Source organism: Mobula hypostoma, chromosome 7 (genome assembly GCF_963921235.1).
Source record: "Mobula hypostoma chromosome 7, sMobHyp1.1, whole genome shotgun sequence".
NCBI classification, from domain to species: Eukaryota; Metazoa; Chordata; class Chondrichthyes; order Myliobatiformes; family Myliobatidae; genus Mobula; species Mobula hypostoma.
In genome coordinates, this window is record NC_086103.1 from 168390571 (window position 1) to 168414834 (window position 24264).

Genomic DNA, 24264 nt, shown 5'->3' on the forward strand with positions numbered 1-24264 from the left:
AGTTGCCTCATCCTCCTTTTAGAATACTTCATCTTTGGGATGTATCTTTCCCGCACCTTCCAAGTTTTTCCCAGAAACACCAGCCATTGCCGCTCTGCTGTCATGCCTGCTAGTGTCCCCTTACAAGCAATCTTGGCCAGCTCTTCTCTCATGTTACTATAATAATGATACATCCAATTTTAGCTTCTCCTTCTCAAACTGCAGGGTAAATTCTATCATATTATGAGCAGTGTCTCCTAGGAGTTCCTTTATCTTAAGCTCCCTAATCAAATCTGGATTATTACATAACACTCAATCCAGAATTGCCATCCTGGTGGCCTAATCACAAGCTGCTCTTAAAAGCCATCTCAAAAGCATTCTACAAATTTCATCTTGGGATCCAGCAACAAAATGATTTTCCCCATCTATCTGTATATTGAAATTGCTCATGATTACTGCAACATTGCCTTATTTACATGCCTTTTCTATCTCCCGTTGTAATTTGTAGCCCATGACATGGCCACTGTTCAGAGGCCTGTATATAACTCCCATCAGGATATTTTTACACTTTCAGTTTCTTAACTCTAGCCACAAGGATTCTACATCTTACCAATGTCACCTCTTTTTAAGGATTTGATTTCTTTTCTTTACCTAAAAAGCTACCTGTTTCCCTCTGACTACCTGCCTGTCCTTTTTGATACAATAAGTATCCTTGAACGTAAAATTCCCAACGATGATCTTCTTTCAGCCACGATTCAGGGAAGCCCATAACATCATACCAGCTACTCTCCAACTGCACAACAAGATCATCTAATTCGTTCCATATACTGCATGCATTCAAATGTAACACCTTCAATCCTGTATTTATGTTACCCCTGTTATACTTTAACTCATCCCACTGACTGCAATATTGCCCTATCATCTACTTGTCCTTCCTCACAGTCTCACTACAGATTGCATCTACTTGTATACCAACTGCCCATACTCAGCTCTATCACTCTGCTTCCCATTTCCCTGCCAAGTTAGTTTAAATCCTCCCCCACAGCTCTAGCAAACCTGCCTGTGAGGATACTGGCTCCCCTCGGGTTTAGGTGTAACCCATTCTTCAAAAATTCAGGTCAAAAATTCAAAGTACACTTATTATCAAAGAACGTATAAATTATACGTATAAATTTATAAAACATATAAATTATACAACCTTGAGATTTGTTTGCTTACAGCCAGTAACAAAGCAAGAAACCTGAAAGAAACCCAATTTAAAAAAAATAAAGAGCTACACCCAATGTGCTGAAAAAGGGGAAAACAACACAAATTATGCAGACAATAGAAGCAAGCAACAGCACTCTGAAACCAAAATGAGTTCACAGATCCGAACCCCAGAGCAGCCCACAGTACCAAGCCTCGGTATCACCCAATCATATTAGCAGGCATGTAGCACAGCTGCCAAGGGCAATCTTCATGGCCTCAGCGCCACAGAGAAAGGAGTGAACATTGTGGGTGTATGAGCGAAATCTGCTCCCACCTCCGATCCAGATGCCATGCTTTTCCAGTATATCATTTAAATTGTCCAAACAGCGTATTGTACCTCACACTAGGACCCTAGGCATTGCTGTAGTGAAAGGCTCCGGGCCTAAAACACACTCCGCAGCAACTCACTCTGGGTTCAGATTTCGTCACCCAGCTGGAAGTCGCTCTTGATTTCTCCAAATTGGTCATACCTTCCTTTGGTGAGATCCTAATGATCCAAAAATCTGAAACCTTGCCCCCTGCACCCAATATTTAACCATGTATTCATTTGCCAAATCATCCTATTCTTACCCTCACTGGCACTTGGCACAGGGAGCAATCCAGAGATTACTACCCTGGAGCTCTTGCTTTTCTGCTTTTTGCCTAACTCCCTGTGTTCTCTGTTCAGGACCTCCTCCGTTGGTACCAATATATACCACAACTTCCAGCAGTGTAATCAAATATAACACCTTCAATCCTGTATTCATCTCCCTTTTCGATTTTGTCCCCTCCTGTTACACTGTAACTCATGCCCATAACTGCAATTTTGCCCTATCATCAGATGCCTGCAAATCCATCTTGCCAGTCCCCCTAACAGTTGATTTTAAGTACTGCTTATACACGTCGGGAGTTTGCAAGCCAGGAGAAATGTACATTGCTTCTTTTCTTCCACTCAATAATCCAAAGACAGAACTCTACATATAGGATAACAATCTCCCACACTTCTTCAATCATCCGAAAATGGTTTCTGGAAGAACACCAATTAGATTTGTCAATTAATTTAGAGATGTGAGCACAAACAGTCCTCCTCTTTAAAAAAAAGAGGAAATAAAATTAAGTCTCCCATGCCTAAAGTAAATTGAGAGCCGGAGAAGTGTTTTCCCACAAAATTTGGTACTCCAAGCTGAATCATGACTGGAATCAGAATCAGGTTTATTGTTACTGACATAGGTTGTGAAATTTGTTGTTTTATGGCAGCAGTATAGTGCAGGTATAACAAATTGTAGCACAGTAGTTCGCACAGGGCTCTACCATACAGGCTAACAACAGGAATTCTGCAGATGCTGGAAATTCAAGCAACACACATCAAAGTTGCTGGTGAACGCAGCAGGCCAGGCAGCATCTATAGGAAGAGGTGCAGTTGACGTTTCAGGCCGAGACCCTTCGTCAGGACTAACTGAAGGAAGAGTGAGTAAGGGATTTGAAAGCTGGAGGGGGAGGGGGAGATGCAAAATGATAGGAGAAGACAGGAGGGGGAGGGATGGAGCCGAGAGCTGGACAGGTGATAGGCGGAAGGGGATACGAGAGGATCATGGGACAGGAGGTCCGGGAAGAAAGACGGGGGGGGGGGGTGACCCAGAGGATGGGCAAGAGGTATATTCAGAGGGACAGAGGGAGAAAAAGGAGAGTGAGAGAAAGAATGTGTGCATAAAAAAGAGTAACAGATGGGGTACGAGGGGGAGGTGGGGCCTAGCGGAAGTTAGAGAAGTCAATGTTCATGCCATCAGGTTGGAGGCTACCCATACGGAATATAAGGTGTTGTTCCTCCAACCTGAGTGTGGCTTCATCTTTACAGTAGAGGAGGCCGTGGATAGACATGTCAGAATGGGAATGGGATGTGGAATTAAAATGTGTGGCCACTGGGAGATCCTGCTTTCTCTGGCGGACAGAGCGTAGATGTTCAGCAAAGTGGTCTCCCAGTCTGCGTCGGGTCTCACCAATATATAAAAGGTCACATCGGGAGCACCGGACGCAGTATATCACCCCAGTCGACTCACAGGTGAAGTGATGCCTCACCTGGAAGGACTGTTTGGGGCCCTGAATGGTGGTAAGGGAGGAAGTGTAAGGGCATGTGTAGCACTTGTTCCGCTTACACGGATAAGTGCCAGGAGGGAGATCAGTGGGGAGGGATGGGGGGGACGAATGGACAAGGGAGTTCTGTAGGGAGCGATCCCTGCGGAATGCAGGGGGGGGGAGGAAAAGATGTGCTTAGTGGTGGGATCCCGTTGGAGGTGGCGGAAGTTACGGAGAATAATATGTTGGACCCGGAGGCTGGTGGGATGGTAGGTGAGGACCAGGGGAACCCTATTCCTAGTGGGGTGGTGGGAGGATGGAGTGAGAGCAGATGTACGTGAAATGGGGGAGATGCGTTTAAGAGCAGAGTTGATAGTGGAGGAAGGGAAGCCCCTTTCTTTAAAAAATGAAGACATCTCCCTCGTCCTAGAATGAAAAGCCTCATCCTGAGAGCAGATGCGGCGGAGACGGAGGAATTGCGAGAAGGGGATGGCGTTTTTGCAAGAGACAGGGTGAGAAGAGGAATAGTCCAGATAGCTGTGAGAGTCAGTAGGCTTATAGTAGACATCAGTGGATAAGCTGTCTCCAGAGACAGAGACAGAAAGATCTAGAAAGGGGAGGGAGGTGTCGGAAATGGACCAGGTAAACTTGAGGGCAGGGTGAAAGTTGGAGGCAAAGTTAATAAAGTCAACGAGTTCTGCATGCGTGCAGGAAGCAGCGCCAATGCAGTCGTCGATGTAGCGAAGGAAAAGTGGGGGACAGATACCAGAATAGGCACGGAACAGCCAATCATGTCCAGAAATTCAATGTAAAAAAAAGCATGCAGACATGGTCAAGATGTTCATTTGTTCAGAAAAATGATTTAAGTGAACCTCAAGGATGTATGCTTAGCCCCTGTTCTACTCCCTCTGTCCTCTTGAACACAGCTCAAACGCCATCTATAAATTTGCTGATAACATCACTGCTGTTGATAGAATCTCAGATGGCAAAAAAGAGGTGTACAGGAGTGAGATAGGTCAGTTGGTTGAACAGTCTTGCACTCAGCATCAGCAAGACCAACCAAATTGATTGTGGACTTCAAGAAAAGGAAGGCTACCTGGGTTCAATTCCCACTGTTGTCTGTAAGGAGTTTGTACATTCTCCCCATGTTTCTTCTGGGTGTTCCAATTACCTCCCACAGTCCAAAGACATACCAGTTGGTAGGTAATTTGGTCATTGTAAACTATCCCATGATTAGGCTAGGATTAAATCTGAGGATTGCTAGACAATAAAAGCTACAATAAATAAATAGCGCAAAAGAGGAATAGCGAGGTAGTGTTCACAGGTCATTCAGAAATCTGAAGGCAGAGGGAGAGAAATTGTTCCTAAGAAGTTGAGCATGGGTCTTAAGGCTCTTGCACCTTCTCCCTGATGGTAGTAAAGAGGTGAGAGCATGCCCTGAATGGTGAGGATCCTTAATGATGGATGCCACAATCATGAGGTACTGTATTTGGAAGATGTCTTTTATGTTGGAGAGGCTTGTGCCCATGATGGAGCTGGCTGAGTCTAAAACACTCTGCAGCCTCATGATCCTATGCATTAGTGCTTCCATATCAAACAAGTGATGTGATCAGTCACAAGTCAGAATGCTCTGCATGGTACATCTGCAGAAATTTGCAGGAGTCTTTGGTGACATAGCAAATCTCCTCAGACTCTGAATGAAGTATAGTCACTGGTATGCCCTTGTCATGAATACATCAATATGGTGGGCCTAGGATAGACCTGCTGAGATAATGACACCAGAAACTTGAAACTGCTCACTTTTTTCACCACAGAAGTCCCTCAATAATGAATGGTATGAGCTCTCCCGACTTCCTTTTCTTGAAGTCCACAATCAATTTGGTTGGTCTGGCTGATGCTGAGTGCAAGACTGTTCAACCAACTGACCTATCTCACTCCTGTACACCTCTTTTTTGCCATCTGAGATTCTATCAACAGCAGTGATGTTATCAGCAAATTTATAGATGGCGTTTGAGCTGTGTTCAAGAGGACAGAGGGAGTAGAACAGGGGCTAAGCATACATCCTTGAGGTTCACTTAAATCATTTTTCTGAACAAATGAACATCTTGACCATGTCTGCATGCTTTTTTTTACATTGAATTTCTGGACATGATTGGCTTATTAGATATTTGCATTAACGAATTTTCAGATGTACCTAATAAAGTTGCCATTGAGTGTATTTTTCTTTGTAGTCTGATTAATCTTACTTTCATCTAATAAACACTCCCACAAGCTATTTTCAAGCCCTTCCAACACGCCATTCAAATACTGTATGATCAAAACTTACTGAGGGTAAATTATTTTACCTTTGTAAGAGCACATGCCAATACTTATAAGCTGATGAGTGATACATAATTCCAGTTATATAATTTGTACAAGCTCTGTGAAATTTAAAAAGGAACATATACCTTCAGCAGCATGTGCTTTTCACCAGGAGTAAGGTACATTCGGTTCTCATAGTAATCAATACAAATATTTACGATGTCAGCAAGAAGCTCCTCATAGCCTGGAATGACTTCAAGTTGCTGCTGGAGAGACTGTAAAGAGAACAAATATTAATACGAAATTCGATACACGAAACAACAATTTGCTTTTCAGATAGCACAAGTCCACAATACTTCACAAAATAATGAAATAATCCACTTCACACAATAGTCTTTTGTCTTAGCATTTTTGCTAGGTATTAATGAGCTGGAATTGCACCCAGTGCAGTAGATAATCTCTTACTGCCTGAGCTGAAACAGAAAGCATCCAGAAGGTCATGCTACCGTTGAAGGCAACGTGGAAGAAGGTATATCCATACAAGCATTTCAAGGCTGGGTTACCAAGGATTCAGCTTGAGCTCTTCAAATTAATTTTCCTACCTTCTTGGTCTGGAAACATTCATCATTAATGCTGCATTCATCATTACTCCTCAAACATCAATACACAGAACATTTCTAACAAATACAGTGAAACAAATCATTATTCCACCAAACCCTGATATCTTGCTGGTTAAGGAATGAATGCTGAAAAGCATTTATTTAAAAAGGAGTTAAGATGTTACACGTTTACTTGAACAGAGTGACAAGCTCACAGTTTGGCGTCATATCTGAAAGATGAACATCCAAGCGTAAAGAGTTATAGATGTTCAAATCCTGGAATGAAGTTGAAGTCATAAATTTCCAACTCAAAAGTGAAATTATACAATACTACAAAAAAAGCTTTGTTTCATATAATTTTCAAATAACTATTGTATTTAATTGGTATATTCAGACAGACATTGAAATAATTCAATGGGTCCTTCTTGAGGCTCAGAAATATAATTATGGGTCACATTTACCTGAGTAATTTTGTTGTGATTTGCAAGAAACATGGACAGATTTTGAGATTCTTGTATAGATTGCGGGTCTGACATTTTACGAAGAAACTGAGCAGCTCTGAAACAAAGTTTAATTTCAATGATCAATTCAGTGATTACAAGTTTCAATATTACACATATTGTGGTAAAAACTATTTCAAAAGTACACACACTTCTTTCCATTCAAATTTCTTAGTCGTAAAGCAATAGAGCACAAATACAAGCCATTTGGCCCAATCAGTCCAGGCCAGCCATGGTGCCTATCCAGCTGGTCCCAATTTCCTGTGTTCAGCCCATATCTCTCCAACCCCTGTCCCTCATGTATCTATGCAAATGGTTCTTAAATTACACTATTGTACCTGCCTCAGCTACTTCCTTTGGCAGCTCCTTCCATATACTTTTGCACACAAAGTGTGTTAAGTTGCTACTCAGGCCCCTCTAAAATCTTTCCTCTCTCCTCTCACCCTAAATCTATGCCCCAAAGTTTTGGACTCCTCTAGACTGGGGAAAAGGTTGTTACTGTCCACCTTATCTATGCCTTGTTTAAACATTTCTATGAAGTCACCCCTCATTCTCCTATATTCCAAAGAATAAAGACGTAGCCTGGCCAACCTCTCCGTTTAACTCAGTCCCTGGCAACATCCTTAAAAATCTTTTCTGCACTCTTTCTAGTTTAACAATATAGAATCTACGTCATACTATTATTTAAGAAATTGGTAGGACCCAATCATGACAAACTTTAACAAATGAGTTAGGTACCACCCTCCAAAGAATTTCCAGATTATAACAATAATAAATTGATGTACAGAGGGATCAAGTCTATAGTTCACTGAAAGAAGCCAATCAGGTAGATAGTGTAGTAAAAATGAGGCATTGCCTTCATTGGTCATGCCATAGGGTATAAGAGATTAGAAGTCATTTTCCATCTCTTTAAAACTTTGATTTGGCCACATTTGGAATCTTATCTGCAATTCTAGTTGTGTCATTACAGGAAGGATATGGAGGTTTTTGAAAAGGGTTCAGAAGAGGTATACTCGGATCCTGGCCGAATTAGAGGGCATGAGCTATGATGAAAGGTTGGACAAACTTGGACATTTTCTCTGGAGCATCTGATGCTGAGGGAAACCTGATAGAAGTTTGAAGATTATGAGAGGCACAGACAGCTGGAGTCTTTTTCCCAGGGTAGAAATATCAAATCCTAGAGGATATACATTTAAGCCAATGGGTGGGTGGGGGAGGTTGTAGGAGCGGGGTAAGAGTTTAAATGAGACGTGTGCAGCACATATTTTTGTTTTATACTGAACGGTAGGCTCCTGGAATGAGCTGCACATAAATATGCAGAGAATGGAGGAATATGGATCATGTATCGGCTCAAGATACTCAGTTTAATTTGACATTGTGTTCTGTGCATACATTGTGGGCCAAAAGATATGTTCCTGCACTATATTGTTCTATAAAATTGAATTACCTTGAATCTTTGGCAAAATTGAGATAACAGCATGACGGAGTTTTTACCGCTCTCTGTCTGAAGTGTGAACATTACTAGTCAAAGCACATCAATGTGAAGCAGATGCTCTGCTGTTTATAATACTTTATACTTTATTGTCGCCAAACAATTGGTACTAGAACGTACAATTATCACAGCGATATTTGATTCTGCACTTCACATTCCCTGGATTACAAATATTAAATAATAAAATATTTAAAATAGTTTAAATAGTTTAAATTAGTAAATATTAAAAATTTAAATTATAAATCATAAATAGAAAATAGAAAATGGGAAGTAAGGTAGTGCAAAAAGACCGAGAGGCAGGTCCAGATATTTGGAGGGTACGGCCCAGATCCGGGTCAGGATCCCTTCAGCAGTCTTATCACAGTTGGAAAGAAGCTGTTCCCAGATCTGGCCGTACGAGTCTTCAAGCTCCTGAACTTTCTCCCAGAGGGAAGAGGGGCGAAAAGTCTGTTGGCTGGGTGGGTCGTGTCCTTGATTATCCTGGCAGCACTGCTCTGACAGCGTGCGGTGTAAAGTGAGTCCACGGACGGAAGATTGGTTTGTGTGATGTGCTGCGCCATTCTAATATAGAATGGTTCGGCAATGAACAGGCCATTCAGCCCACAATGTTGTGACGATCTTGATGCCAATTAAAACTAAATGTTCTGCTCCTGCGTATCATCAATATTCTTCCATTCGCTTCATATTCATGTGTCTATCTAAAAACCACTTAAACTCAACAAGACTGACCCATTCCACTAGTAATCCTGCTCGCCTATTCCAGGCACCTACCACTCTCTGTGTAAGAACTTGCCCCTCATGTCACCTCTAATCATTCCCTCTGAGCTTGACAACCCAGTCCTGGGGAACAGATTTTGACTGCCTACCCTACCTGTCTGTCATAATTTTAAAAACTTGTATCCGGTCTCCCCTTAGTCTCTGACGCTTTAGGGAGAACAGCCGAAGTTTGTCCAACCTTTGCTTTGTAGCTCATACTCTCTAATCCAGGTAGCATCCTGGCAACCCTCTCCACAGTATCCACATTCTTCCAACAATGGGGCAGCCAGGACAAAATCTGAGCAACACACAGACAATGCTGGAGGAACTCAGCAGGCCAGGCAGCATCTATGAAAAGAGTACAGTCGACGTTTCAGGCCGAAACCCTTTGGCTGAAGAAAAATAGCTGAGGAGTAGATTTAAAAGGTGGGGGGAAGGGAGAGACAAAAACACCAGGTGATAAGTGAAACCTGAGGGGGGAGGGATGAAGTAAAGAGCTGGGAAGTAAATTGGTGAAAGAGACAGAAGGGCATGGAAGAAAGAAAAGGGAGAAGGAGCATCAGAGGGAGGTGATGGGCGGGCAAGGATATAACGGTGAGAGAGGGAAAAGGGGATGGAAAATGGTGAAGGAGAGGGGGGATGGGGGGGTGTTACCAGAAGTTCAAGAAATCGATGTTCATGCCTGTCAATCACCACCACCCCCCACCCCCGATGCTCCTCTTCCCTTTTCTTTCTTTTAATTACATGCACATTTTGTTCATTAAATATGTCACAGCAATCAACAAAACTAAAGAAAAATTCACCATGTTTTTAATTGCAGTTATCAAAGTCTTTAAGATTACAAATCAAAGTCTCACCGTTTGTATGCCGAGTGGTCATTTTTCACACTACATTTCATGTTTTTCAGCTCATCCAAGACTGCAAACATGTTAATGAATTTTCCCAGTGTGAGAAGGTAAGCTTCTGAAACAAAATCTCTCCTCCTCTCAGCATGACAAAGTCGTTTCACCTCGTTACAAAAGCGGTCAATTGCATTGCGCTGTTGAATTAAACCAAATATATTTATAGGTTGCTTGCAAGCCTCCACAAGCAAAACTCAGATTAATGACACTAAATTTTTACATCATACCAAAACTTCAAAGTTCAAGATTCATTTTCTTGCAGGCACCCACAAGGGAAAAAATACAATAGAATCCACAAAAGACACATAATATAGACCCCAACAAACACTCAATGTGCAAAAAAGATGAATTGTACAAATAATTTAAAAAGTAAACAAATAATACTGAGAACGAGCTGCAGAGTCAGTTCAATACTAATGTGAACTGACCTTCACCTTGAAAACTGCAGGTCATATAAAACTGAGAAATTTATTCTCAGAAGGTAATGGAATTTTCCAGCCCACAGAATTTTGGAGGTTATATCATTGGAAGTGTTAAGTCAAGGAAATAAACTTTTGAGAGATCGGGAGGTTAACTGTTATGGGGATCTACACAGAGGAAGAGCTGAGGCCCGAGACAAATAGAGCACAATCATATAGAATGGCAAAGCAGGCTTGAGGGGACATGTGGCCTACATCAGCTAATTTTTTCTTGTGTTTTTTGTTTATTTTAACAGACATCCCACCTCTCCTGGAAGTTCCGGGAGTCTCCCACATATTAATAGTGGCTCCCTGATGCCCGCAGGTTATATACAATGTCCTGGAAATCTTTTTTTTTTGAGAGAGTGAGCGCGCGAGAGAGAAAGCGAGCGCGAGAGCGACCACGAGAGAGAGAGAGAGAGAGAAAGAGAGAGCGTGCATCATGGGAGAGTGTTCCAAAAAATAAAATATAAAACGTAAGTCACCCCAGACTACACTAAAGTGTACCCCTGCCTAATAGGGGTCAAAAATAATGTCGGTGTTGCTGGCTGCACTGTTTGCAACAGTGACTTTTCTATTGCCCACGGTGGGTTAAGACTGTAAAAGACATGTTGAGGTGAGTTTAACAGGTGTCATTCATTCATTAGCATAGCTAACGTTATTTAAACTAGCTGGCTAGCTGCTAAGGAGCTACTCTATTGCAGACATCCCACCTCTCCCGGAAGTTCCGGGAGTCTCCCACAAATTGATGGTGCTACCTCCCTGAAATTAGTTTTTGCAGGGTGGGATGTCTGTTTTAAATTTTCAAAAAGTATCACTTTTCCTCTCAATGAAGCTGCTAATGATACAATTCTAAAGTCTAAAACAATAAAAACAATATGATAAAATACATAGTAAAGACTTTCTGGACCACAAGGAAGGCCCAAGTTTAAAACATCAAAGAAATAAAACTGAAACGCTAGCTTCTATAAATTATACTCTGCATCACAGCAATTTTATTCAAGTCCAGGGATTCACTTCTTTTAATAAAAATGTCAACAGTCTGCTACAAGACAATAAAAAGGTTTTTTATAACAAAGTTATGTTTCAGGAAACAGTAAAAGAAAGTGACAGTATGGTATGAAATGTCAATAGGTCCACTCATGCATCAGCACTGGTACAAAAAGATATCCAATAGGTGTGCATGCAAAAGAAAATTAGACCAAAAGTATAAAGCAATCCCAGAATAATTAATTGGAGACACGATTTTCCAGTTTGTCACTGAGGTTTACATGCTGTGACTTGTCACCAGTGACCACATAATGCTGTGCTGCACAAACGTCTGGCAAAATTCATCCACGTGGTTAAAAAGCAAAGGCTTTGGTAATGGAGTAGTCTCAAATCGTGGAAAGCACATGGAAAGGAGAAAGGAGAAATGCAAAGGAAATTAAAGTTACCTTGGAAGATGGGAGCAAGATGAAACAGACGGTTGAAATAAAAAGAATAAAGCAAAAGAAAGACAAAACATGGAATGTGACAGAATCCAGCAGAACAGCCTGTCCTTTATTAAAATTTTCTACTTAATATTATGCAAACCAGCACAGAAATAAGTCACGGGTTCATTTGGCTCAGTGCAGAACAGGATATAGATGGCAGAATTTTGATATCATTTGGTTAATGTGGACATCCATTTACTGAGGGATTCTCAAGTTGATAAAGATTTTCCCAGTGGATTTGAGTGTGGGTCAGGGGAAATGAATAAAACAAACTATTGCAGAGATTAAAGTTTCCTTGGTGTTTAATAGGAGATCCATTTCACAGCTCAATTGCAAGTCAAGAACACCACAGATATAACATGTTGCCTGGTTCACCTTAAGCAAGTAATGAGAGAGGAACCAAAAACAGAAAATGCTGGAAAAAAAATCAAACAAGAGAAAATCTGTAGATGCTGGAAATTTGAGCACCACACACAAAATGCTGGAGGAACTCAGCAGGAAAGGCAACATCTATGGAAAAAAGTACAGTCCACATTTCGGGCTGAAACACTGACTACTTTTTTCCACGGATGCTGTCTGGCCTGTTGAGTTCCTCCAGCAATTTGTGTGCGTGGCTCAGAAAATGCTGCAATTCAGTAGGTCCGTCCAGAGTCCCTTTATCAGAACATAAATGTGGTGTGATCTGCTCAGCTTTTGCTCTTTTGTTTTAGATTTCCAGTACCCTTCATCTGTGTCTGTCACTAGCCATGGAGAGGATGAGGACCACGACATCGACCTACCCAGATTTGTGTTATCCCTAATTTGCACTTGGCCTGGCAGTACAGATTCTGTTGGAGAGATAAAGACTAACCAACCTCAATGAATGGGCTGTGTGTAAGAAATAATGCTAGCAACAGCAGCTGTAGATGAAGTCATGCTGACTACACTGGGTCAGCTGGATATCTAATCAGTGGGAAAGATTCAAAACTGATCCCTGCTAAACAGGAAAAGAAATAAACCAGCTGCTTGGATTGTTAATGCAAATGTCATATTTCACTGCATGTTCTGAGAAGGGGGAGTGAGAGAGGTGTATATATAATTACACACACACACACACACACACACACACATCATTATCCTCTTCAGGTGCCGTGCCCAGTTTGCTTTGACTGCCATGGCCCACACACTCCTGTTTTGGGTCAAGTGGATCAATTCATTGGTATTCATTTCCAGTTCTCTGGCTGCTGTCTCCATCATCGTTTGTCTTTGCCTTCCTTTTGTTTTTTTTCCTTCAATCTTTCCCATAATTGTACACATATACATATACACACACACACACATATATATATATATATATATTAAAAAAAATCAGCATCAGGTTCATCATCACTCACATGTCATGATTTTTTTGTGGCAGCAGTACAGCACAATACATAAAATTACTACAGTATTGTGTAAAAGTCAAAGACACCTTAGCAAAATATATGCGCCTAAGACTTCTGCGCAATATTGTTCATGCGATAAATAAATGTAAGTCCATTGTTACCTCTTTAGTTTCAGTCATTTGTGTTCATGCTTTCATTACCTCCTAACTCAACAATTATGGAGTTTGCATGTAATTGCAAAGACACACACGAGAGTGTGGAAATGAATAAAAGGAATGTCCATGATTTGGGGACAGGAATAATGAAGTCATCAACTGTAGTGAAAGGCATTAGGTGTGATAATGGAACAAGACACAGAATGGATAGAATAAATGCTAAATTACAGGGCAAAAAAAAAAATTGTAGCCATGCCCAAACAGCAGAGACTTCTTGTCAGACCACAACCAAGTCCTGTGTCCAATCCTAAACACTTAAGCCACAGAAGAAGAGCAAAGGATGAGGATGATTCTCAGTTTTAGAGGCACAAGATATGAAGAAACTCACAAAATCGCAGTGTGAAAATCCCCCAAAACCTTTCAATGAAAGTACAAATAAAGCGATGCATCTCAGGTTGAAATCATGGAAACTATATTTAGTAATGATCCTTTCACACAAGGAATGAATCAGAATATGGAAAAGATTCCAGAGTTGGACACAAAAAGCGCTGATATCAATGCGGGGAGTGGGGGGGAGGAGTTGAAAGTTATTCTCCATTGATAAATAAAGATAGCAGAATATAGTATTCATAATAACTTTTGATTGCTTACCTGGAAATACATGAAGTTCATTAGTTTTGTGACTTCTGGTTCAAGGACTTCCACTGTCTTTTCATAAATTTCAACTCTGTTAGGCTGTTCATTGCATTTAACCTATGATGAATTTTAAAAAATCGTGAATGTGAATCTAATTCACTATACCACAAAATATGTCCACTTAAATGCCCTGTTCAGGAGGGTAAAAAAAAAACCATGGCAAATCATCCTCAACTTTTATGGAAGACAGAGATACCAGTGAAACTCCAGTAAAATGGCACCCTCGGGACTATGGTGGTGTTAGACCAGCAGATTTTCCAGTAAACTGGCACCCTCAGGACTATGGTGGTGTTAGAACAGCAGGTTTTCCAGTAAAGTGGCACCCTCAGGACTATGGTGGTGTTAGACCAGCAGATTTTCCAGTAAACTGGCACCCTCAGGACTATGGTGGTGTTAGAACAGCAGGTTTTCCAGTAAACTGGCACCCTCAGGACTATGGTGGTGTTAGAACAGCAGGTTTTCCAGTAAAGTGGCACCCTCAGGACTATGGTGGTGTTAGAACAGCAGGTTTTCCAGTAAAGTGGCACCCTCAGGACTATGGTGGTGTTAGAACAGCAGGTTTTCCAGTAAAGTGGCACCCTCAGGACTATGGTGGTGTTAGAACAGCAGGTTTTCCAGTAAAGTGGCACCCTCAGGACTATGGTGGTGTTAGAACAGCAGGTTTTCCAGTAAACTGGCACCCTCAGGACTATGGTGGTGTTAGACCAGCAGGTTTTCCAGATTTTCCAGTAAACTGGCACCCTCGGGACTATAGTGGTGTTAGACCAGCAGGTTTTCCAGATTTTCCAGTAAACTGGCACCCTCGGGACTATGGTGGTGTTAGACCAGCAGGTTTTCCAGATTTTCCAGTAAACTGGAATCCTCAGGACTATGGTGGTGTTAGACCAGCGGGTTTTCCAGACCACTGAATGTTACTCCCATTAACACCCAAATAAATTTTTATATAAAAGATGTTATACAATCATAGTATTTTTTCCCATTTCCTCCCTCTCTAGGAAACAAAACCTGGTGATCCTGCCAGGAGTTTGGAAATGGAGCCTCCTGTGTTTATAAGGAGCCTATGAAATATAACCCAGTGAAGGAGAGAAGTTCAAAGTTCAAAGAAAATTTATTATCAAAGTATGCATAAGTCACCATATATTACTCTGAGATATGCAGAAACACAATAGTCAATAAAGACAGCCAAACAACCAATGTGCAAAATAAGACAAACTGTGCAAATACAAATAATAATAATAATAATAATAATAATAATGTAATAAATAATATTGAGAACACGAGCTGTAGGCTCTTTGAAAGTAAGTTCACAGATTGTGAAATCAGTTCAGTGTTGAGGTGAGTGAAGTTATCCACACTGGTTCAGGAACCTGATGGTTGAAGGGTAATAATTGTTCTTGAACCAGGTGGCCCACATACCTCCTTCCCAATGGCAACAGTAAGAAGAGAGTATGATCTGGATGTTGGGGGACGTTAACAATGGATGCTGCTTTCTTATGGCAGCACTCCTTGTAGATGTGATCAATGGTAGGGAGGGCTTTTCCGGTGACCACTGGGATTTCTAAACAATCAGATAGGAGGTTACCATAATTTATTGTACTACATTAATGATCAGATTAAAATATTAAGTGAATGCACTGCTAGAGTTGGAGAACAAAAGGGGAAAAATAATTAATTACTACAAATAAGAAAGTATGATCAACTATCAAACAACATGCTCCAGTGCTTACAAGTTCCTGTGGCATCTTGGGTACAACTAAAATTTATTGCTTACCAACCCAGACGGCCTTGAACAATAGTTCTGAAGCAGCAGGTGCAGGTACACAGGCATATAAAAATATGAATCAAAACTCACAAGACAAAGTCAGTCGATAAATGATTGAAATATAACAATCAATTAAAAACAGAATAGATATTTAAGCTAACAACCAAATGCTCACAGACATCAACTGCACTCCAACCATAATCAATTATAGAGGGGATGAGCCTCATTTCTAATGACCTTGCATATAAAATAGAATTAGAATAAATGAATATTCAGTACCTGAGGAATGGCTCTTGAACAGCTTCTCCAAGTATACAACATAACAGCATATTCTTGACCTTCCTCCAACATTTCATTCTAAAATAAAAAGTCAGTATTACGCACAAACCCTATAAATCACAACCTGTGCAAAGTGTACGATTAATAAAATCTGCTTTTCAAATGATAGTCATCATGCATTCAGTTGCTGCCACATGATTTTTCTCAGCAGGTGGAAATCAGAAGCACGAGGTTGCAGGTTGGTGACACAGCGCAAGATTTAAAAAGAGCTCTGGTACTTCTCAGCTCTTTTCCTCGGCAGGTGGCAATCAGCACAGGGCCAATAAGAAGAAAGGACTGTAACTGGACCAGCCATTGTTGGAGTGGGGCAGTGTTAAGGGTGGTCTGGCTTTGACTCAACTGGCTTAGATGAGAAGAAGCTTGGGCAAACATAGGTGGAGGTTAAGTAAGAAAATTTCTAGTAAGAATTTTTTCTGTTAATACATTGCCAGTGCACTGAGAATAGTTTTGGAGGTAGTGGTACTTCCCTTGCGTCAGATGTGGGAAATTTGGGGCACCTCCATTCTCACTGATAACTACATCTGCACAAAGTGCATCAAGCTGCAGCTCCTTAGAGACCGTGTTAAGAAACTGGAGCTGCAGCTGGATGACCTTCAGCTCGATGACCTTCAGCTCATAGGGGAGAACGAGGAGCTGAAAGATAGGAGTGACAATCTCCCTGTAGCTCCTATGTTGCAGGAAGCAGGTTCCTGGGTGACCGTCAGGATAGGGAAAGGGACTACGCAGCCAGTTATGGCTATTATACCACTTTGGATACTGTCGGGAGGGGGGATCTACTAGGAGGAGGACGCAATGAATAGATCTCTGGCACTGAGTCTTGCTCTGTGGCTCAGAAGGGAGAGTGGAGAAGAGGAGTGCAAGTGATTGTGGAGTCCATAATTAGAGGAGCAGAAAGCATATTCTGTGGACACGAAAGACATGATATGTTGTTTTCCAGGTGCCTGAATCAGGGATGTATCGGACTGGGTCCACGGCATTCTTAAGGAGGAAGGTGAACAGTAAAAAGTTGTGGTACATGTTGATAACAACGACATAGGTAGGAAAAGGGAGAAAGTCCTTCAGAGAGAATATAGGGAGTTAGGCAGAAAGCTGAAGAGCAGGACCTCTAGGGTAGTAATCTCTGGATTGCTGACTGTGCCACATACCAGTGAAAGTAAGAATAGGATGATCTGGCAGATGAATGCGTAGTTTAAGAATTGGCGCAAGGCTTCAGATTTCTGGATCATTGGGATCTCTCCTGGGAAAGGTATGATCTACACAAAAAGGATGGGTTACACCTGAACCCGAAGGTAACCAATATCCTTGGCATGCAGGTTTGTTAGAGCCGATGGGGAGGCCTTAAACTAATTTGGCTGGGGAATGGGAAATGGAGTGATAGATTATGGAGAGAAGGCAAGAGAATGGGGTTGAGAAGAATATGGTGGAGCAGACTCGATGGGCCGAATGACCTTATTCAGCTCCCTAAGATTTTGATATTTAACCAGCCTGCCATGTAGGATGACAAAAGCTTCACTAGAAGCCATACTGACATACAACAAACACACTGTCCTCACCAAATCTGAATAAACAAGAGGGCCAATCAAGTGTCATGGTATTACGGTGCTCCTAGGTCTTAAGGTGTTACGATTGACTCATCAGATATTTGCATTAACGAGCAGGTGCACAAGTGTACCTAATAAAGTGGCTACGGAGTGCATTTGTATTTCTTGATTAAGGCCATATCTGCATAATCGGTATTTAGACTAGGATCTGGGCTCCTATTTTTTTTTGACAAATGCAATGAGGGTTTCCTGGCTCTTAACATTCTTTCATGCAGTACATTCTTGACATCTACTACTCTCTGTTGAAAACATTATTACTCATCATTCTTCTCATGGTTTTACTTTTCCTGCCCAATTGTTTAGGCCATCTATCTTGCTGAATTCTGTTTCCATCGTCATTGTCAACTACATTGCAAAATTTTGTATCCACAAACTTCTTATTCACCACCTCAAATTTAAGTCTAAGTAATTACATTACACAAACAAAAAAAACAGATTAAGTACCAAGTCCTGTGGATCCAGATGGTAACAGCCAATCCTTTCTTGCAACTGAGACAATTTCATATCCAATTTGCTCTTCTTCCTTTGGTTCCCCTCAAGATTTTGATATTTAACCAGTCTGCCATGTAGGATGACAAAGGCCTCACTAAAAGCCATACAGACATACAACAAACACACTGCCCTCATCCAATCTGAATAAACAAGAGGGTTAATCAAATTATCCTCTTTTAAAGATGCACTCTGTTGTTCAGTTTATCCTTTCAGTGCTTTACACCCTTTCTTCTGTGTCTTAAATGTTTTAATTTTCCCAATAGTTGACTGAATTGCCATAGTGCCAAGGGCTTAGAGGCACCAGAATTTAAATGCACCCAAGAATTGTATTCCCGCACTTTCTATACTCTTCCAGATGTTCTATGGGATAATGCTTTTGGTCCAAAACAGAAGCTTCCTTTGTCGGTCTTATCTTGCTTTTTATATACCACCTTTCATAGGGTTCTAGATAAGTGATCACACACTTTAGTCTTCACGGGAGCTTTTTAATTCTGAACCTCATCCTTGAACGTTCTCATTACTCTAAAACTGATTTACTAACAAACAGTAATTACCAGTCCATCCTCACTCAGAGATACAATTCTGAAGGTCATATTGCTTGGTCTGCTTTAAACTTAGAATGTTGTTACTATGCAAGTAATAGGTCATCCTTGAAATAAACATGCAGCAAATTTGAAATAAAGAGGATACAAAGACAATTTTATATCATTATAAACCAAAACGTGTAGCAAAAGTACGTAAAAAAAGATGAACAAATTCGATTATCAGAGATCAACATTACCATGCTAGAATGAACTGTTGCTTGTTCAATGTATCTGGCAATACCCGTAACAAATGCATTTCTGTCTTCGAAGTTGGTGTTGAAATTTGGCTGGAAAAAGAAAGTTGATTTGTCACAAACAGCAAAAATCATTTCAAATTTATCAAAGGAAAATGATCTCATTGTTCTTGAAACTATTGTATTGTATTGTGTCTCATACTTTTTTTCTTATGACAGATGAAGTGTCTCGGCCCAAAACACTGACTGCTTACTCTTTTTCCTCAGTGCTGCCTAGCCTGCTGAATTCCTCCAGCATTTTTTGAGTGTTGCCTTGACATTCTTGAGATGGCGTAGCAGAATTAGTGTTAGAGTTTAAGGCTAGAGTTTTAGGGTAAAGACACAAAGTCTATCAGAATGAAACAAAGAGAAATTCCCTTAGCCAGGGAAATTACTGTCTTTGTTATATTTACTCAGAGCACTCTGGATGTTGAGTACATTTAAGACTTAGATCGAGATTTTTGAGACACTAAGGGAACTGAGCCACACGGGGATCAGATGAAGTCTAAACTGAAGGTTTGGTCATTATCGGGAATGAAAGATCAAGGAAGACGTGATCCAAAATTTTGAATGTTCTATTTTTTTTCCTATCCATACTAAAAATAAACATATTAACATTCCTATACAATACCTCATCTGCCAGCTTATTCAAATTATCCCTTTTCTCAGATAATGAGTCCTTATAGCTTACTTTGCCATGTGGCTCTGTGATCAACAACTGTATACAGTAAACTTCATTCCTTTAAGTCATTCATATAAATCGTAAATCATTGAAGACCCATTATCAATCCTTCTGTAATAAAGCAATCTTTTGCATAGTGACTTATTAAATGCCTTCTGAAAATACAGACTATCCACTGGCTTCTTCTTCCCAACCCTCTAACTTACATCCTCAAAAAAATCATTGGATATTTTATGAAACAGTGAAGACTCCAGCAATTAATATTAAAAATTTCTGGGGACCATGATATCACAATCTCAGTAAGGATCCTGGCAGTCGAGATGAGGCAAAATGGTCTGCAGTTTACTACTTTCTTCGCTTAGGCCAGTCTATAGGAAACAATCCTAGAGTCCAGGGGGAATACATTTTAAATATAAAAAAGATCTTATCACGTGACTATCCATTGCAAAACTGCCCTCCCAGATAAGGCATGGGTCCAAATATTTAAACACAGGAGAGTCCTTGTTGACTTTCCTCCGCTCACCAATTCAGTATCATTCTGAATGAGTTTACTTCAGCCCCATGGATAGTAATTTAATTCAGAAGGCACTGAACTTGAACAAATCAATCAAGAATAATAAATATTTACAAATCCATCATACCTGGTATAATAGTGATGAAGGAGGTGGTTCGATGCAAGGTTGCTGGTCTGGCAGTGGCAGGTCTTCCAAAAGGTCAACATTAGATAAGGCATCTTCCAAGGTCACTTGTGCAGTCATGGTTCCTCTGATTAGAAAATAATTGAACAGAAATTATGTGATATAGTCATACCATTTAATATTACTTGCCCTACAATGACAAATCCATGAAATGACCTTTCTTGCTATAGTCATTAAAAGGAATTCACATCATTATTGAATAGTTACAGCACAGGATACCAAAGTTCCACACTCATCATGATCCCACCATCTCTCGCTTTCCTTGCCCAACCTACCTTTTCTCTGTAGATTTGTAAATTTGTCTCCACTGCAATTATCCAATCCCACCTTGAAATTCACAAAAGAACCTCCCTCCAACACCTGCATATCAGCGCAATTGAGATTCCAGCCACATAAGAATTTCTCTTGTCAGTCTCAATTGTGCTCCCTATGGTTTACAACTGTAATCACAAAACCTTGACCCCTCCTTATTTTATATGCTTCTATCAAATCTCCCCTCGGCCTTTACCAAAGGAAAGATGCACAACGCAGTACATACAACTCACTCACAACACGAAGTAATATTACCACAAATAAATTAACAAACACTAAGGTGTATTTACAAAACAGGTTAAAAGGTAAATAGTATAAAGCTACTCTATGCTCATGGATGAAGGAAGGAGAAGATGGCAGCGCGACGTGGCGCACACAGCCTCTCTGGTGAAATGATATCGTATCTGTTAAATAGGGGCCATGCACAATCCCGATTTGATGGAGGCGGACATGAGAAGCACAGAGGAACATCTGGAGAAACTTCTGAAATGCCTGGTTCGCTGCCGCTGCTACTGTGCGATTGAGAATCTCCAGAGGGAAGGCCCCAAATCCTCAGCTTTGCCTGTTGCTGGCGGCCAGAACTGGGGTCGAAGCGCTCGGCAGAGATGGTGCTCGGTGCTCGGTGTCGGAAGGCTGGTAGGAGGCTCGAAGTTTTCGGACTGACTGAGAGTCGGACAGTGGTCGGGTGCTTCCAGGATACTGCATCAGGAAGTTCGCAGCGCTGGAAGCTCATGGCAGAGAGAGTTTTTCTTCCTTCTACCGTCTGCGTGAGATGCTGGGACTTTTGAGAGACTGAGACATTTTTTTACCGTGTCCATGGTCTGTTCTTCTATCAAATTATGGTATTGCTTGCACTGTTGTAACTATATGTTATAATTATGTGGTTTTTGTCAGTTTTTCAGTCTTGGTCTGTCTGGAGGAACATTGTATCATTTCTTCATGCATGCATTACTAAATGACAATAAAAGAGGACTGTGTGTCCTCATAATCTATCTAAAATCTATGATATTAGTGTTGGTCACAATTCCTAATCATCACAACAACTTCCCACAATCACCCTCTGCCTCCTATTACCAAGTAAATTTTGGATCAATGGACTTCAATCTTTTGAACCAGTTTCCAACAGGGAACGATGTCAAAGAACTCCATCTACATCACATCAACAATACCACCCTCATGAGCATGTTTTGCTCTCTTCAAAAAAAATCTTATTTGCTAGTTAGGATCCCCGCTGAAGAGTAATGAAGTCATGAAATATCAGCAATTCATAATAATTATGGATCTATTTGGGTTTCTAGCGCTGGAAATAGTTACATTCCAACACGTCACATTAGCAGGACAGAAGCATGGTCGCATTGTTTATTCCATGGACCAGCTGCTTACGCTTATGCCGGCCGGTTTAGGGAGCAGAGCGGCGGACACCCCTGCTGAAATCTGGAGGAAAACACACAGAGGATGCAGAGGGGGATCACAAAGGCGAGGAAAGAGGACCAGGACGAGACAACAGAGACTTATGGAGACGAGGAGTTCGGTAGGTAATGAAATGGACGAGTTCACTGCGCTAGCCAGGCGTCACAGAACATTTCGGGTGTGCAGTGTTATGTGTTTCATTGCAACGGGGCTGCACGAGGACATACCCAGTCAAAACTTTTCCATGGACGGCTTCCAGACCGTTCGGGCTGACCGGAAGTGCACTGAGAGCGGTAAGCGTAAAGGAGTTGGGTGCTTACTGTTCTGGTTAACAATAGATGGTGCAATCCGGGTCATATTACAATTGAGGAACGTGTTTGTAGACCAGATATTGAACTTTTTACTGTTGGACTTCGGCCATATTCCACCGAGATACAATACTGGGCGGCACGGCAGGTCGTTCCTGCCTGTGGCCATCGAACTTGTAGCTCCTCCCGTGGAGGGTCAGACACACTGAGCCAATAGACTGGTCCTGGACTTATTTTCCATCTGGCATAGTTTGCATTTTGTTGTTTGATTGTTTGTGGTTTTTGTATTGCTATATTTATGCTCTATTCTTGGTTGGTGCCGCTGTAACAAAACCCAATTTCCCTCGGGATCAATAAAGTATATCTATCCAGCTTAATACTATGGCCCATTACTTGGATGTACCCTCAGTGTCCATTTTATTAGGTAGGTGTAAGAAACAGCTAACAAAATGGCCACTGGATGTATTTCTGGACGTTTGTGGTTCTCTGCTGTCGTAGCTCATCCACTTCAAGGTTCTGTTGTACATGAAAATCTCAGGAGATCAGCAGTTTCTAAGATACTCAAATGACCACATCTGGCATCAACAATCATTCCATGGTCAAAGTCACTTAAATTACATTTCTTCCTCATTCTAATATGTGGTATGAACAACAACTGAAGCTCTTGATCACGTCTGCATGCTTTTATGCATTGTGTTGCTGCCACATGATTAACTGATTTGATATCAGGATCAAGTTTAATATCACTGGCATATGTCATGAAATATTTATGTGTCTTTTAAATAGTTAAGTTAAAATAAGTAGCGCAAAAAAAAAATTTTTAAGTAGTGAGGTAGTGTTCATGGGTTCAATGCCCATTTAGAAACTGGATGGCAGAGGGAAAGCAGCTGTTCCTGAATTACTGAGTATGTGTCTTCAGGCTTCTGTACCTCCTTCCTGACAGTTAACAATGAGAAGAGGGCATGTCCTGGGTGGTAGGGGTCCTTAAGATGGATGCCCCCTTTGCAATACACCAGGCCTTGAAGATGTTTTGGATACTACAAAGCCTGGTACCCATGATGGAACCGACTAATTTTATAAGTTTCTGTAACTTACTTCGATCTTGTGCAGTCGCCTCACCCCCTCCATTCCAGACAGTGCTGCAGCCAGTCAGAATGCTCTCCATTGTACATTTGTAGAAGTTTGAATATTTTAGTTGACAAACCAAATCTCCTTAAACTCCAAATGAAACACAGCCGCTGTCATGTCTTCTTTATAGCTGCATTAATATGTTGCACCCAGGTTAGGTCTTCATAGATCTTGAAACGTAGGAACTTAAATTGCTCACTCTCTCCACTTCTGATACCTCTACAAGAATTGGTTTGTGTTCCCTCGTCTTACCTTTTCTGAAGTTCACAATCAGCTCCTTGGTCTTGCCAACGTTGAGTGCAATGTTGCTGCTGCAACGCCACTCAGCTAACTGGTACATCTCACTCCTGTACACCCTCGCATCTGCACCTGAGATTCTACCAACAATCTACTACCATCAGCAAATTTATAGATGGGATTTGAGCCACACAGTCAGGGGTATAGAGACAGTAGAGCAGTGGACTAAGTACACATTCCTGAGGTGCACCAGTGTTGACTGTCAGTGAGAGGAGATATTATTACCAATCCGCACAGATTGTGGTCTTCCAGTTAGGAAGTTGAGAATGCAATTGCAGAGGAAGGTACAGAGAGCCAGGTTCTGCAGCTTATTGATCAGGACTGTGGAAATGGTGGTGTTAAAAGCTGAGCTAGAGTTAACAAAGAGCATCTTGACAGAGCTATTTGTATTGCCCAGGTGATTTAGCGCCATGTGGAGAGCCATTGAGACTGTGTCTGCCA

At 41.2% G+C, this 24264-nt stretch overlaps 1 protein-coding gene across 2 annotated transcripts in view; it reads right to left on the bottom strand.

Annotated features, from left to right (window-relative positions):
• cyfip1 (cytoplasmic FMR1 interacting protein 1) overlaps positions 1-24264 on the bottom strand; it is a 155384-nt gene that overhangs the window by 91397 nt on the left and 39723 nt on the right. For both annotated transcript variants that reach the window (XM_063054534.1, XM_063054535.1), the window contains exons 3-9: positions 20312-20435; positions 18953-19042; positions 16019-16096; positions 13933-14034; positions 9785-9966; positions 6641-6737; positions 5727-5855 (exon numbers count right to left, since the gene is read on the bottom strand). In XM_063054534.1, the coding sequence (XP_062910604.1) occupies positions 5727-5855; positions 6641-6737; positions 9785-9966; positions 13933-14034; positions 16019-16096; positions 18953-19042; positions 20312-20435 (802 nt within the window). The remainder of the gene's footprint in view (positions 1-5726; positions 5856-6640; positions 6738-9784; positions 9967-13932; positions 14035-16018; positions 16097-18952; positions 19043-20311; positions 20436-24264) is intronic.